This window comes from Equus quagga, chromosome 9, assembly GCF_021613505.1.
Source record: "Equus quagga isolate Etosha38 chromosome 9, UCLA_HA_Equagga_1.0, whole genome shotgun sequence".
Classification (NCBI taxonomy): Eukaryota; Metazoa; Chordata; class Mammalia; order Perissodactyla; family Equidae; genus Equus; species Equus quagga.
The window spans coordinates 15,293,450-15,310,875 of record NC_060275.1 but is presented as its reverse complement, the minus strand read 5'-3'; the positions used below and the strand labels follow the sequence as shown (position 1 = coordinate 15,310,875).

Genomic DNA, 17,426 nt, shown 5'->3' with positions numbered 1-17,426 from the left:
TCTCTTTAGCTCTGTGCCCAGGAACAGTAACTATTTTTATATCACCATGCGAAAAAAATTACATAAACTGATTAATTCTCATTCTTGCTGACATTTATGAGCATTTGATTAACAAGATCGTGCTTCTATTTTCTGGTTCCTAAACGAAGACTGTTAAAATGTAATATAATACCTAAAAGCCATCCACTAGGAACAAGAATGATAGCCACATTTTATTTTACCTTTTTGATTCTGGAAACTAAAGAGATCATGCAGAAGTGGGAGGAGTGGGGATTTCCAGGGTGAGGTGCACTCTATCCTTAGAAAAGAGTTTTCAAATATACCTACAATTCCTGTATTTGTAGAATGCGATTTGTTTCTCCCCAGTACAAATAAGACAATTCATTGTCAGCTGATTACTTTTTAAAACTTGGAAACATTTGACTTTAATAAATATTATGGTATCTATTGTTTAAAGTCTATTTTTACATGTATTACATATAACAAAATTTAATTGTACATGTGTTTATAAATGTGAGAGGTCTTTTAATAAGTAACAGTTAATCTAGTTTTTGTAAATGATGAGCAACCTCTTTAGCTATAACATGTGCATCCTTCACTTAATAGAGAAAAATAGTATTTGAGATAACTTACTTCCATGTTTCTCATAATAATGCTATTTATGTAGGAAAGATGACATCCTCAGGCCCCTTTTAATTTTGTTGTTAACAAATGGTATTCTACATTAATATTTATATAATTTTGAGTTATTTGAGTAATAGTTCTGTAAATATAGAAATAAAGTCTCTCAAAAGTAACTTAATTTTCTAAAGTTAAGCTTTCTTTTTTTTACTAGCTTGAATGTGTTAACACGGGCATTCTGTTGTTCAAAGTGCTTCCAAAACCAGCACACACCTCTGGGGCTTTCCAAGCAGAAGTTTTAAGTCCCCTAATCTTTTCTGAAAAAAGAAAGAGGTAACATTGGAAATGCGCCAGGAGTAAGCCTTGGTATTTCTCATGAAGTGCCACAGTGAAAGTACCCTTTCCCCCAAGTCAGTTCCCTTTAGCAAAATCATAGTCTCATCCAGCTTTCATACCACTTTTTCTAGAAAGCTTGGCTCCACATTCAAGACAATAATAGGCCAGATAACTAAATATTCTTTAATCTGTACTTGCAACCATTCCTGTACTTACTTTGTTTAGAGTTTTAACATCTACTTACCATGTTTACACAACCGTCAGTTAAAATGCAAAAGTACTTTTCCTCAATGTAAATAATTTAGAAACATCAAAAATAAAATTAGTAGTTTCTCCTTTCCCTTCTGCAACTCACCTGATGTTAAAAATTTGGTGGTTAGTGAAGCAGGGCTCACACTCCAGAGCCAGACGGCCAGGGTTTGAATCCCAGCTCTGCCCTTTTTGCTAGGGACCCTAGGCACGTTATTAACCTCTCTGTGCCTCAGTTTCCTCATCTGTAAAATAAGACTAATAATAGCAATCCTTACAAGGCTGTTGTGAGGAGTAAATGAATTTGTAAGTGTAGGTATGCTATTAGTGTTTGCTATTATTATTGTCTTTCCAGAAACTTCCTTTGCTTATATAAATAAATGTTTATAATTGTTGTTTACAAACATGGGATGATATTGCTCTGTAACTTGCTTCTTTTACTTACTATATCACAGACATCTTTCTAAAACTACTTAATTTTCTTAAAAGCTGCATTATATTTTATACTGATGGACCACAATTTTTTTCTACCATTTCTCTATAAACACATTCACAGTTTTCTCTCTTTGTGGCTTTACAGAAATGCTAAGGTAAACATCCTGGTACCTTTCTCTTTATGTATTGATATGTTAGATTCCAAGATATGGAATTGCTTTGTAAAAGGATATTTTCACTTTTAATTTTTTTAATCAACACTACAAGATTGCTTTCCAAAAAGCACAAAAGCAGCTGGGCAGTACACCAATCAGGCCACACAGTACGGAGTGACAAAGCAAAGCAATCAGTATGACTACAGTAGCACAAAGGTCAGAGGAGCAAATGGAAGTGTGCTGTTCTAAGGTTCTCAGTGTACAAGAGGTGGCAGAATTTTATCTGAAGGTAGACTGTGATAAGTTATAGACACATATTATAAACCCAGAGCTAAAAAAATAAAACAAGCAGGTATATAAAATCAGCTCTCAGTGGCAAAAAAATGGAATCCTTAAAAATACTCAAGTCATTCAAAAGAAGGAGAAAAGGAACAAAGATGGAACAAATAGAAAACAAATAGCAAGATAGTAGACTTAAACTTCACCATATCTGTAATCACACTAAATGTGAATGGTCTAAACACTCCAGTCAGAAGATAGAGATTGTCAAACTGGATAAGATGAAAAAGCAAGACTCAACTATATGCTGTCACTTTAAATAAACATAAATTAAAATGATAGAATGAGATATACCATGTGAATGCTACTCATAAGAAGGTGAAGTGGCTATATAACAAATATCAAAGACATCAGAACCCGAAATTTTACCACCAATCAAGGAGGACATGTAATTATGATAAAAGGGTCAATTCATCAAGACATAAACATCCTAAATGTTTATGCCTCAAATCAGCAATTCAAAAACATGGCAGAAGAAACTGAGAACTGAAAGGAAAAATAGACAAATCCAGGTATTGTTGGAAATTTCCAGTTTTTTCAGAACAAGCAGACAGAAAATCAATATGGTTATTTCAACCAATTTGACCTAATTGATATTTATAAACCACTTCACCCAACAGCGGTGGAAGACAACGTTTTTTCCAGTGCACAGGAATATTCACTAAGATACACCCTGTGCTGCGCCAAAAGTAAGGCAAGCAGATAGCTGGCGGCACTCAAAGAATTCAAAACAATACATTCTATTGACATGGAACAAGTATTTTCACTCAAAAACTTATCTATACAAAGGAGTGGGTAGACATGTGCATCCAGCATCGACCTAGAATGTGAGGGAAGACACACTCCTAAGCAAGGAAGAACAAGGGACCACAACAACAGGTGCTGCGTCCCCGCATCTGGCTAGTAGGGGTGGAGACAGGCTGCTGGCTGGCAGCCTGGAGGAAAAGCAAGAGGAGGTGGCTGCTGGCTGGTAAACTTTGAAAGAGGATATTTTATGAACATGCTGCACGGATATTGTGGTAATCCTTTCAGTGTAGTCCACGAGATTTCCTGTAAAGGGCCTCTTCTCGTCCATCCGCGGTGGTGGCGCATCCACCTTTGGGAAGCTCCGCCTGGGAGGGCTGAGCGCGCGGGCTCCGGGCGGGCTCCGGGCGGGCTCCGGGCGGGCGCTGGGCGGGGGCGGGGCCGCTAGGCCGCCTGCCTTCCCCGGTAATCCTGCCCAGAAGGCCTGGGATGCAGGCCGGCCGGTGCCTGCGAACGTGAAAGACACCTAGGTCAGGTCGCAGGCAACCCTGTCTCTGCAGGGGGGGCCCGGTGGCGGCGTGCAACCTGAGGAGCCAAGGATGGGAAGCTCCCGGGCTAACTCACGCGCCCACTGAGCAGAGCACGCGGGCGTCCGGGCGATGAGCGCCCGGGTCCCTGTCGCCGCCTTCGCTCCCAGCGCCCCCAGCGCCCCCGACCCCTGGCACGCCCGCGAAGCAGACGCCGCGCCCCGCGCTCGGGCTCCACTTGGCAGGCCCGGCCGGAGGGGGGCGCAGCGCGGGCGGGCGGGGACAGGTGCCCGGGCGGGGCGGGGCCTGGCGGGGCGGGGCGACCCCGAAGCCCCAGGCCGTCGCGCCGCCAGGACCTCAGAGGCCGCAGAGCGCGGCCCCAGCCAGGCCCTCCGCGCCATGGCCCCGCGCGCCCGGCGGCGCCGCCCGCTGCCCGCGCTGCTCGCGCTGTGCGCCCTGCTCGGCCCGCTGCAGGTAAGGAGGCCGCCCGGCCGCCGGGGCTGGGGCAGGACGGGGCGCGGGGCTGCGGGACGTCCCGAGACCTGGACCGAGACGGCGGAAACCCGGGGGAGGCGGTCCCCGCCTTGGACGGTGAAAGGAGGGATAGGGCGAGTAGAGCGGTTCTGGGGCGCGGAAGGGGGAGCTGCGGGACCCCAGCCCCCGGACGCGGCGCTTCTAAAAGTCCCGCTTAGGGACAGGCTTTGATGATGTCGTTTATTCCGCGAACGTTTCTGGAGCCCGTCCGGAGTTCCCACGCCGGGTAGCTGCTGCGGAGACCGCGGCGCAGAGCCAGCCCCTTCCCGCTGCGAACCGCATCACCGAGGGAGACCGTGCGGAGCCGCGACGGGGCCCACAGTGGGCAGTCCCCTCCGAATGCGGTTTCTCCTTTCGGGCCACCTCGAGTCCCCCGGAGCTCTGGGTCACTCCCTCTAACTGCGCTTCGCTCGCACCCTGTCCCGCCTCAGCTTCGTTGGTCATCTGAGGACTAGAGCAGTACTCGCCTCGCGGAGATGGCCGGAGCGGGCAGTGAAACCGAATTTGGCAGTTTCTTCCGAGAAGCTGACATCACGTTTCTTTTTTATGCTCCCCTTTTTTGTGTGTCCCCCTTCCCCCCCCCCCCCCCCCCCCCCAAAACAGTTTAAGGTCCACCAGTTCAGGTTCTGGCCCTGAATAGCTCGAATCACTTGTTCTCAGAAGCTCTTTGATGATGTTAGGACGAAGTACTGTTTGCAATTGGAGAAACCAAGGTACACGAGCTTCAAGTCAGTACAGAGCCCGAAACAGCCAGTTCCGTGCACTCGGCCCGGGAGGGGCCGGGACAGGCACCCACAGTGGGGCGGTGGCTCGTCTCCCTGGTACCAGGCCCTTCTGGGTCTCCCCAGCCCGGGATGCACCTGGGGCTCCCCTCAGGGGCCATCCCCTTAGCAGCACCGCAGGGCTGATAGAGGGCTGCAGCGTGAAGAGTGCTGAGGGGCCAGAAAATGAGCACCTTCCCTGATCCTTGCCGCCCAGTCCTCCGAGAAGAAATTTCTTTACCGATCACTCAGTCCAGCTGCCAAGTAAATAAAGCCAGCCACTGATGTTTGTCCTCCCAGGGGAGAGCTATAGTGCGGCAAGCCCAGCACCACAAATACTATAAAAATCTTGTGTACTTGGAAGTACCTCAGAGGCAAGGGAAATGGTGGTGGTTTTCTTGGTTTCAGCAGTTTCAGATTCCCCTTCTCTTAAAATTGGCTTAAGCTGTTGTTAACATTGTTCGGCAGGGTGGCACAGAACCCCGTGAAGACACAGGAGAGGTGCTTGTAGAACTGTATTTGGGCTGAGAAGAGGGAGGGAGGCCAGCCTGGGGTGAAAGCATGGACGAAAATAAGAGGAATATGCTGTGGGCTGGAGCGGAACATCCTCGTGAAGATTCATCCTATTTCGTTCCTACATGTCTGGGTCTTCTAGGACGGTTGGTTGAGGGAAACGAAGGCGGAAAAACCTAGTGGAATTTTTATTTTAAGCACTTGAGGTGTTGCTTAATTAAGTGTCCAACAGGTTGGACAGGGTGCTACCTTATTTGAACTAAAGGACCAGCTCCAGTGAACAGCCAGCCTCCTGAGAAAAACACACCAAGAATATGGTTTTAAAGAGCGTCTCACGTTGCTATTGCAGAAACTGCCCACATCTATGCATAAGGTACAGTAGGTTCGAATAATAACAACAAATGCTAGCGAAACAAATTTATTTTTTGGAGAGACCTTTCAACAAGTGCTATTACCCTTCCCTTTAGACCACTTGAATTATGTGCATTTTTCAATCATACCTCGACAGGAAGCAATCAAATGCCATTGGGACAGTTCTAATCAAATGATAGGGTTTGTGCCCAGTCTCCCCAGTGGAAATCCATCCACTCTGAGAGGTGGAGCTAGATGTAGTATCACGTTATTATCTCCAGAAGCGACACTGTGGTTATAGGCACTGTGTGCGTTCAATTACTGTTTTTTTGGCCAACCTATTCTATTAGTTCAAAAAAAAAAGGAATTGCATTGGCTATCTATTGATTTTATTTATCACACACCGGGCAAGGCTTGAAGAACTGCTTATTAGGGGCAGGGGATTGGTTTTGTAAAATACTTGGCAAAAACAGCTTCTAGAAAGTGCTTTATCTGCAAGCATTGTATTTAGTTTCATTTACACTATATTAAATAGATTTAAACTTACCTGGAAAGGCTAGGTGTTTTGCCTTTTCAAACATTTCGGTGATTATATCTCTGTCCGCCTGTATTTGTGAGGGAATTTGTTTTCATCCATAAAAAGAGTGTTTGCCTACAGATAAAACATTTTAAGTTTTTGTGTTGCTAGTTTGGTTTGTTCCAAGTAAGAAAATAATAGAAGCACACTGTTTTCATTAGATAATTGATTATACATAGCCAGGTTAATTCCAGGTATCCAAGACCTAAGGGCAAATCCATTCATAGCCAGGCCAGCAGACATTTATGGTACATAAAACATGGTGCTGGTGAGAAACAAGACGAACACATAGCTGTCTTCACAGGTCACAGTCCAGTCGAGAGGACCAGACGGGTGAAGCAGCCTGTGATAAGAGAGGCGCAGAGGGTGCCGAGAGCAGGAGAGACTGAGTGTAGCTGGAGGAATGGGGAGGACTTTTGGAGGAAGGGGGTTCTGCCGTGGTCTTTGGAGGATGGGGAGGAAATCAAGGGTCAGAGAAGGAATGACTCTAAGAGGTACTTGAGGAAGAAAGCTTTCTAGCCGAGAGGATGGCGTGAGTATGTTTAGGCCTAAAGGAATCTTGCCAAAAAAGAAAAAAAAACACACATTTTTATGACTTTATAGATAGCACAAAGCACTTAATTCAGGAAACCCTACCAAACAGATGGGGCATTAAACATTTATAGTTTTCGAGATAACTCTTGTATGGCCCTTATTGAGTTGGTAAGGTAGACTCTTCAGAAACAGATAGGCTGCAGGGCCCAGGACAGGCCTGTGGGGAGACCCCGCAGAGGAAATCCCCGAGGGTGGAGCTGGGACCAGAGGGCAGGTGGGTGCTGGGCACCTGCCCTGGCCGTTTCCCTGCCCCCATCCCATCCTAGAGGGAAGACACTTTGTTCTGAGAACCACAGCCATGTAGATCAGTGGCCTTTTAGTTCACTTGGTTGATAACAGATGTTTCAAATGCCTCCCCCTAACATTATTTCCTTCCCACCACTTTCCCCGAAAATGGCAAATCTGTAATATGAACACATTCTCTGTGTTGATAAGGAAATGTGAGCTTGCTTTTTCAGTTATCTACCAGCAATTCTTACACCAGGAAAACTGAAACAATAAAGGTGTATCTTCGAAGGTCAATAAATCAGTGCTTTATGAGGCCATGAAAAGGGGAGTTCCAAAGCAGGCCCTCCTTTGCAGAGTGTTGTTTTAAGAAGGTGCTGCGTGAACTTTATCTGCCGTGTCAGTATTAAAATTTCCCCCATTGTATTTTTCTATTTTTGAAGTGCATGGAAAAAAATATTAGTGTTTTTCCCACATAATGTGTCCAGTGGACTAGGAATGCTGTCTAGGCTGTTCTTTTTGCCAGTGTGGGTGTGCCTCCTCCCATGGTCATCAGCTCTACAGGTGTTTCACTCCCTAGGGCATCCACCTTCTGGCCAGGTGGCCACCCAGGACCTGTCTGCTGTCTCTCTGCAGTGTCCTGACCCCAACCCACAAGGGAAGCATGCATGATGGCACACACAGCTCCCTGACCCCACCTCCAGGCATCCAGAGCTGGCATGGGTAAGATTCTGCCCAGCAGGTGATTTTCCCTCCAAGCGTCTTAAGGTTCTCCACGTGGTTTGTAGAAAGTTGTTGACCTTCTCTCTGTTTCCCTCTGGTTGCAAAGCGTGGGCTTCCTACAGGATCCACTGCTAGAAACAGTTTAAGCTCAACTCATGCTTTCCACCCCAAAGCACTGAGCCTGAGAAACCAAGAGTGAGGCAGTGGGCTTCAGCAAAACAGAAGACCTGGTCCGTCTGAAGTTCTCGGTGAGCTTATGAGGTTTAATGCTGAGTAGGCGGTGAGCAAGATTACACACCGGCCTGTATCTTCTGTCCTCATTTCAAGAGACATGCTCAGTCTGTTTCCTGCCGGGGACACAGCCTGCCAGCGCTCCCCCCGGCCGGCTTCCCCTCTGTCTCAGTCGTCAGGGGCTGGCTGGCACTGCTGTTCCCACGACAGCACCGCAGTCAGCAGTTTGAAGCCCATTCTTGACGGAAGAGCGATGATAACTTTATATCTGTATTTGTTTTGTGGGCCACCATCAACTTTCAGCCTTTGATTTCTGTGGGCTTTCACATTCAGGGCAGGGCACTCCATAGTGAGAAATAAAACTGGATTTGTGTTCAATGTGTGTAGTCATTTATTTCAAGAAAGTGAGCACCTCCGCCAGGTGGCACGCGCAGGTGGCCAGGAAGGCAGAGCCCTGGGCACAGCCCGTCTTCAGGAAGCACAGTCTAGACATGTACGGTAGGACACATGTGTCCTGGAAGCATTTCCAAAGTGTGGGCACCCACGACAAGGAGCGCTTTAACCCACCTGAAAGTGTCGGGGAAAATACCACGTTCTTCCTTACTGTGCAGTTGTGTGTGTATAAAGCTTGTAAAGAGGGACAACAGAGCAGCTTTTCGGCTGGAGATTCAGGCGTGGCTAGTGCCCTCATGGTGGGAATAGCAGGGAGGCATGACGGAGTGCAGAGTTTTCAGGCAACTCTAAAAAGGACAGCATTCCTGGACTCCAGGGAACGAGGGGAGAGGGAGCCAGAGCCGGTGCTCGGGGGCCTTGAGGGCAAGCGAAATAGTTTAGATTTTTATCTCCAAGAATTGTGGGCTCGGGAGGGACACGATCAGATTTGTGTGTTCTGGTTTGTGTGTTATGGGAAAGAGCGCCCCGGGGGGGGCTGAGGGGACAGTAAGGAGGCCACTGCCCTGGTTCAGGGAGGAGCTAGCAAAGGCTTGAATCAGGTCGGTGTAGTGGTGAGAGAAAGGAGAAGCCACCTACAGGAGTGATTTCAGAGCCAGCAGGGCTGTGCTCGGTGCCCACAATACAGGGGCAAAGGATGTGGTTGGACATGTTATTTAAAAGAAAAAAAGATGTGGTAGATATCAGAACAAATAGCTGACCATTAAATTGTATTTTTCAGTTTATTAAGGAAATTTCTGTGTTAATCCAAATCCAAATGTTGTTCAGGTTCAAGTGAAAAAGGATTTTTTTCCCCAAACAAACAATAAAGAAGGATGAAGTTTAGGCTCTTGAACCTCAGCTGTTTTATTTTCTTGGGCGGCAGAGACGATGTTCCTCAGACCGTATAGAGGTAAACAAGCTGAAAGGCCCAAGGTGCTGGGATCCGCAGGAAATTGGTGTGCTCTGGAATTTAGAGCCATTTCCTGACGTAAAGGTATCTTTGAATCAGAAGTTCAGGATGTAGGCAGAGCTCTAAAACTCAGGACTCAAGAGAGATAAGCAGCCAGTGACCCCCAGAGGGTCCAGCGTCAGAGCAGGTGTGACCTGACCTGGGGTCTTCCCACACTGGCCTCAGATATGTCACCTGCCCCCCACAGAAGCAGTGTTTACCTTGGACCCATAGCTCGGCGAAAACTACGTGCTTGCAGAAAACACGTTTTCCTGGTGGATTGCTAGTGCCTCACAGGAGGGCTTCCCTCCCTCTCTGCCCAGCCGCCACCCGAAAAAGTCCTAGCCCAGCTGGTGACACAGGAGCCCGTGTGACACAAGCGAAGTCAGAGCTGCCAGGTTTTCAAGGGGCGAGAAAAACTGACTGCAAAAACTGCCCTTTCAGTTCGTCAGAGTAATAATAACTTATTACATTTCCTGTTCAGTGTTAAGGGTGCAAGAGCCACTTCCTCCAGCTACCAGAAATTTGAAGACTTTCCATTAAAAATGAGGAAGAAAAACTCTCTCAACTTTTCATGAATGTGATGGTTAAACCTGGCAAGTGGGAAGGGAAGACGTGTGGTGTTGCATAAATCCTATTAGCACCGCCGCGTTTGCTGGTTTGGGTTCTCATTATATCCCCCAAGTGGGAAGTGAACCACTTCCCTAAGGTATTGATTTTTTTTAAAATATTTGTTACTGGGACCGGCCTGGTGGCGCAGCGGTTAAGTGCACATGTTCCGCTTCTCGGCGGCCCGGGGTTCGCTGCTTCGGATCCTGGGTGTGGGCATGGCACTGCTTGGCACGCCATGCTGTGGTAGGTGTCCCACGTATAAAGTAGAGGAAGATGGGCACGGATGTTAGCTCAGGGCCAGTCTTCCTCAGCAAAAAGAGGAGGAGAGGCAGCAGTTAGCTCATGGCTAATCTTCCTCAAAAAAAAAAAAATTGTTACTTTGTCTAATGTAGTTAGCAACTAACTACAAAGTGTATCATTAAGTAGCACAAACAGCAGCCAAACTCCTCTCCAGTTGAAAAGAACCTGTCAAGGGCCCTTCACATTGCTCAACTCTGTCCCCAAGGTGTGAAGCAGCATGGCATCTAAGAACTTGCACGGTAATTGAGAATCTGCTCCATTTTTAAAGGTTAGTCGAGATTATTCACATCAGCTAATCTCGTTCATCATTTACTAATTCCCAATGTCAGGAACTTCCCTATAGCAGACCTGCATCTAATATGTCACAATTTGACCCCATTTCCTCAAATTTGTTCTTTCATAGGGGTAAAGATCAGTTGGCCAGTGTCTTCTTTATTTTAATGTTTCTATTGTTGAAAATTGTTCGCCCACAACTTCCCCTTGCCCAGGGTTATTCATTCTAGTTCCTTTAGCCTCTCTGTCAGCTTTTTTTCCTTTCAATTTGGTGGATACTGATTTTGCACTTACTAGCAAAATCCACAAACAAACAAACAAACAAAAGCCCCTAAGGCACTGTGGGAAACATCTGACTTAGACCACACAGCCTCTGACCTGAAGAGCTCCCCATCTAGCGGGGAAGACGAGACCTCCCGGTCTCTGTCCCTTGCGTTAGTTACATGGGTCAAAAGCCCTACAAAAGAGGAAGGAGCGAGAAGCTGCAGGAGCACCGAAGGGACAGAGGACTGCAGTGGGGAAGTGGGCAGGTAGTGCTTCATCTGGCACTGGAAGGACGGGTCTGATTCTGAGGGCAGAGCGAAGGGGCAGAGGTGGGGACAAGCAGGAGAAAATTGAGTTCCATGCCATGTCTGGAGCCCAGGGCTGGCCAGAGAGACCAGATAAGGGTAAGGCCAGCCAGGGAGGGGGCCGCTGGTTGGTCGTGAAGGGCTGTGTGAACAAACCTAGGAGTTGGGACTCTGCCCCATGGGGAGTGTGGCCCCTGGACCCAGCATCCGCAGCAGCTGCGAACTTGTAAGAAATGCACATTCTTGGGCCCCACCCTGTGCCTGCTGAATCAGAAATTCTGGGGTGGTGCCCGGCAGTCTGGCCTAACAACCCCTCCAGAGGATTCTGATGCACGCTTAAGTTTGAAAGCCACTGCTATAGACTGTGGGATTCCACAGAATGGTTTTGAGCTCGGCTCTAAATTCAGATCTATGATTAACATAGTAAAAGTACCTGCCATTTGTTGGATCTCTCCCGTGTGCCAGGCATGTGCTAGATGCTTTACACAGATTATCTCTAATCCTCACTCCACCTTGCCAAGAAGATGAGAAAACTGAGGCACAGAGAGGCTAAGTAACTTGCCCAAGTTGGCACAGCTCATAGTGGCAGAGCTGGAACTCCTCCCAGGCGTCTGCTCCAGTGGCATGGTCTTAAGCCCTCAGGTAAACTGCTTATAAAGTCAACTGTATGATGGGGAAAGAACCAGAGAAAGAACCTCCGGGAATGGTGGGATGGAAGCACGCCTTTTAGTGTTTGGGGAAATGTCGTAACCAGTCTGCGTTCGCAGGGCTCTGCTCGAGGACAGATACCCATTGAGGACTTTCTGTCATTAACTATTAAGCAGAAAGAAAAATGCTGTGACTTTAAGGCTAATGGAGTTTAAACAGGCACCCTGAGCACTCAGCCCAGGGTCTGTGCACCAGTTGATCCCTGACTCAGGAGGAAAAGGAATGTGACATATTGAATCATCTCTGCCACTTCCTGAAGCAAAGACATCTCTGACTCCTCGGTGCTCCCCCCCCCCAGAAGTAAAGTGTACTCCGCCGCCGTGCTGGAGCACTGCTCCCGCACCTGTCCAGGCATTCACGGCTGTGTTTACCCCACTCCGCCACCTGCCAGGCTCTGCGCTGGATGGGGCAGGTCGGGTGGAGACAAGGCCCCCGAGCCCCGGGCAGCGTACCGTGAGCCGCTGCATGGAGTTCTATCATATTTGTAAAGGCCCCTCATGTCTTAGTATTACTCTGTTTACAGTGAATTTGGGAACTCCTCTCTCCGCCCAAGCGCCTGCGCTCCTCTTTTGATGTCTCTATCACGGCGCAAATCTAAATCATTTCTATTACTAATGGTTTTTCAATGACGTTCCTTCAAAGGCTCTCCCCTAAGTAGAGAGAGAAATTGGAATAAGAAAGAGGGTCAGACATATATAGCCTCTGGGTCACTGACAGGTCTGGAGCTTTTACTCGAGGGAGATAGCGAGCTGCCAGGGGAGTTTGGGTGGAGAAGAATAACATGGGTTATTGATGCTCGGGGGCAAGAAATCCGAAAGAGACCCCCAAACCTATGACAAGGGAGTATAAGATATGGGGGCAATTAAATTCAGTGGGAACACAGTTGGAATCTCTGTCTTAAACTTTAACCATTTAATTTCTAATGGTCACAAAGTTTGCACATTTTTTTAATGAAACCATAGAAAATTGCCCCCTTCTGATGGGCTGAGGTTTTCCAAGCCCCAGATGGGGTTCCTGTGACCAGGTCTTTGAGGCCCTCTTTATGTGTAAAATTAGAAGTGACCAAAGCATCAGAATGCACAACCAACTGGTTGTCATCTTAAGGGTGCAGAGTGGTCCTCCCAGGTGAGGAAATGCCAAAGTGATGGGTGCCCTGCTCCTCCGTGGCTGGAGAGCAAGTCCAGAGGGGCCTCGTGAGAGGGGCCTCCTCCAGGAGAGAGGCCCTCCCTTCCCACGTGGGAGTGACAGACGTAAAGGGCCAGAGCAGCTGTGTTGTGTGTTACTTAGGTAGAACTCTGTTCTGTCCCTACTGAAAAAGAGAATTTGAGCTCAGGAAGAGATTTCTAATCTTGATTTTGCAACCCCTCCCCCCAGGGAATCTCTACTTTTGCCCCAAATTGGTGGAGCCTTTCCCAGTCCGGGCTTGGGAGGGTGAATTTGATTCAGAACTACAAGGAAACTATGAGAGCTTTCTGTAAAGGGAAGTTATGAGATCACAATGGTCCTTCAGGAAAAATTATTCATTATTTTAACAAGAATTTGAGCATTTGCAACATGCCAGCATTGTTCCAGTCACCTTATCACTAACCATTGGAGCAAGGTGCTCCCTCTCTTTGTGAGGTTGCAGGAAAATAAGGAAAGTCAAGTCTCTGACAGAGTGCCTGCACGCAGGTGTTTCAGATGGGCCAATTCTTCCCTCACTCCCACTCAAGATAAGTGGTGTCTGTATCCAGCGATAGGAGGGGCAGTTCTCAATGTACATTATATAGATGGAGATGACTGTGCAGGGTTTGGGAATATGAGAAAGTTCTGGCTCTTGGTCTTTGACGTAATCTCTGACCTTGCTACTCAAAGACCAGCAGCATCAGCATCACCTGGGAGCTTGTTAGAAGTGCAGAACCTCCGGCCCCACCCTAGACCTACTGAATCAGAATCTGCATTTTTAACAAGATTTCTAGGTGATTCTTATGCATGTTATTGATTGAGAAGAATTGGTCTGTGAACGTGGGAGTGGAGGAGAAGACCCGGTATAGAGCATTACTAACAGGTACTGAATAAATATTAGTTGACTGAGTTTAGGTCACTTGTGGCTGAAATAAGAGAAGGTGGAGATCAACTGTGTTAATCAAAGAAAAAAGGAAGAAGAGGGACAAGTTCAAGAGTCCAGGGATGCAATGGATGTGGGCTTTAAGGTCTTGAAAAGCAAGACAGATGGAGCATGCCCAGCGTGATAATGATTACTCCCGAGGCTACATAGGCCACTAGGGTCTTGGGCCCCCTGCCAGCCACTGTGAGGAGCTGCAGTGCATTCTCCATCTGGGTCCAGTGTCTTGTGGCCGCCTGTTCAGTAGCCAGCACTGCTTGGTTCTTCAGGGAACATGGATGTAGGCATCATTCTCCTCAGGGAGTTTCTAATCTAGTCAAAGTCCCTAGATGTGGCCACATGAGGACACTGGAGGATATTAAGATGTGGAATACATGTGATATGCATGGTAGGATGTCAGGAAGGCTGGAGGGTGTCATGGGCCAGAGTCCCCAGGCAAGGCTCCTCAGGAGAGGCTGAATGTGTGCCAAGCTGGGAGGGAGGGAGGGCTGGCATTTGGATTGACAATGAAGATGAAGACGGGGAGAGCATGAGCAAAGCTCCGGGGCGGGGTGGCATGTGAGTGGGTGTGGTCAGTAGACTGGTGTGTGGTGAGCAATGGGTGATGAGCAGGCACAGGTGATGCAAAACCAGGTTGGGGGCATGGAATGCCAGTGAGCACAGAGTTAATGGAGGACACTGAGCAAGGGTGACTCTGAAAGCACTGTGGGGACATCTAGAGACAGATGTTGGGCACAGGTGAGTTGGGGAAGATGGGTGGTGTGCTGAGGGCCCAGTCGCAAGCTTGCAGTCTACCAGGAAGATCAAGCACACAAGAAGCAACCGCAGAGCATGGAAGAGACAAGGACAAGAGGAAGTCCAGGTGGATATGGAACCGTCTAGCATGAGTCTCCCCAGTCTAGGTATGAGGGAGATTTTAGGTTAAACCCAAATGGTCAAGATCAGTAATTTCACATTTCAGCCTCATAGTTGACAGGGGCCTGAAGGTTGAGTAGGAGCACAAGAGTTGGCTGGAAGAAATGGAGGGCCAGGGCTGCAGTGTGTTCTAGGCCGAGGATGCTGGGCAGGGCTGCTGAGGAAAAGGCAGGAGACGTGCATGGAGGCATAGGGAACCTTGTTGAGAAGCCGGACCTCATCTTGGTCTTTACTGTCATCTCTTGGTCGTTAACATACTCTCTGACCTTGCTACTCAAAGGCCAACAGCGCCAGCATCACCAGGAGCTTGTTAGAAATGCAGAATCTGGGGCCCCACCCCGGGTCTACTGAATCAGAATCTGTGTTTTAATATGATTTCCAGGTGATTCTATGCACATTTGAGAAGCACTGGACTTTACTGAGGGCCAGGGGCAGTCTGGTCCCTTCCTTGGCCACTTTGGGGGCTCATGGCCTTATTAGCTTGGTGCACCCCCAGAATGGAGGCAGGGTCCAGAAGGAGCTTTGGCCTCCAGCAGACCAGTGCAGTCTTGGGAGCATAGGTGTCTTTGACATTTGCTACAGGAAAGAAGAGAAAGCAGCTCTCTTCTCAAATGAATGAAAGGAAAAAAAATCCAAGAATGGCGCAAAAAAAAAAAGCGCTTTTGCACTGGGAGAATAAAGGGGCATTCACTGGAGCCTGTGAATGATAAGGTAAGGACAAAGCCATCCTAATTACTGTGTTTAGGAAACAAACCTTCCTTGCACTTTCCTTTCAAGTAGCCCACAGCTGCAAACTTTTTTCATTTTTTCACTCTTTATCTTTCTGGAAGACAAAGAAACTTGCAATTAAAGTTTTGAAATGCAAGGTTGTTTCTTCATTTTCCTTTGGGCCACATGTTTTCTTTTCTAGGAGCAGAGATAATAAATGCATTGTGAGGAAGGTAAGAAAGAGAGTTGAGCAAAAATCAACAGACCTTTGATAGGCTCCTGTCTGCATAAGTAGAGAACTCTTTTCTTTCTTTAAGGAGCTTATCTGGAATCAAGGCGATCAGGGATGCTGAGGAGTCCATAAGAAGCAACTTCAAGATAGCTTAGAAAGACAGTTGTTTAACAGTTTGCGAAAGCAAAATGGTGACTATGTCAAGATTTCTAATAGGCCATAGTTACTCTACATTTTTAAGGTTTTTTTTTTTAATCCAACCTGACCTAAGTCAGGTTTTTTTCTGTGCATAATATCTCCAAAACTATCTTGTGGCAAAAGGGTTAACATAGTCAATTTTATGTTATGTGTATTTTATCACAGTTAAAAATATCTTATGGCAGATGTTGTAATTCCTGTCTGGTAAAGAAAATAGCATGAACTGCTGACTATTTAAAGCTTTATGGGGTATCAGCAATGTCCAATATGAACCAAAAGTCAATGCCACACAGTCCTGGTGCTGTGGTGCATGTTAACTCACAAGCTGGATAAATTCTGTGATCGGTTGTGCGGCTTTCTCGACTCCCCTCCTTCACTGCGCTGGTCACACAGGCCTTCTTGCTATTCCTGATCAAGCCATGCATACTTCCTCCCAGGGCCTTTGCACCAGCTTTTTATGTCCACCTGGAGTGCTCCTCCTCCTGACACTTGCTGTCAATTTGGCTGTCCCCTCACCCTATGCAGGTCTCTGCTCGAATGTCATCTTATCACAGAGGCTCCCCGTCAGAATCCCATCACCTTTTTTATCCTGTTTTATTTTTTCATCACAGTCATTACAACCAGATTTCAATATGTGTTTGTTTATTGTCACTCTTCTCCGTGGACTGTAAGCGAGGACCGTGTCTAGCATCCATCTGCTGTATCCACAGAACATAAAATTGTCTCTGGCACATAGCATTTGTTCAGTTAATTTGCAAGGAATAAATGGATGTAGATTCATTTTGTCTCACTGTTAGGTTGTAAACTCACTCAGCATGTCTTACTTAAATGCTAAATCTCCTGGGGTGTTTTCTAGAGAACCATGCAGTGATGCTGTTTAGAGTGGGAGCATTTTTCTTAAGCAGGAAAATCAAGGATTTCTTTCAAGATGGTGAAAATGAACCCAAGGGTCCTCCAGCTCTCTGGTACCAGTCGTGTCCTATATAACGAGTCAGTGCTGTTAACAGCTGAATCGAGTCCTGTGAACTGGTCCAGGCAAAATTAAATTACCTCATAAAAAAATGGGCAAAGGACTTGAATAGACATTTCTCCAAAGAAGATATACAAAGGACCAATAAGAACATGAAAAGATGTTGGACATCATTAGTCATTGGGGAAATGAGGATCAAAACCACAAGGAGAGACCACTTCACAACCATTAGGATGGCTGTTACCGAAAAAACAGAAAATAACAAGTGTTGGCGAGGACACGGAGAAATTGGAACTCTCGTCCATTGCCAGTGGGAATGTATTAAAATGGTGTAGCTGCTATGGAAAACAGTTTGATGGTTCCCCAAAAAGCTAAACATAGAATTCCCATATGACTCAGGTATAGACTCCGAAGAATTTAAGACAGGGACCCAAATAGATGCGTGTGTACCAACGCTCATTGCAGCAGCATCACAGTAGCCAAAGGGTGGAAACAACCCAAGTGTGCATCAGTCAGCAGATGAATGGATAGACTAAATGTG

The 17,426-nt window shown here is 47.0% G+C and overlaps 1 protein-coding gene across 1 annotated transcript in view; it reads left to right on the top strand.

The window, feature by feature from the left end:
* The first annotated feature begins 3,538 nt into the window (after positions 1 to 3,538).
* Positions 3,539 to 17,426, top strand: part of TNFRSF11A (TNF receptor superfamily member 11a) — a 51,127-nt gene continuing 37,239 nt past the window's right edge. The window contains exon 1 of the mRNA XM_046672024.1: positions 3,539 to 3,880. Coding sequence (XP_046527980.1) covers positions 3,539 to 3,880 — 342 coding nt within the window. The remainder of the gene's footprint in view (positions 3,881 to 17,426) is intronic.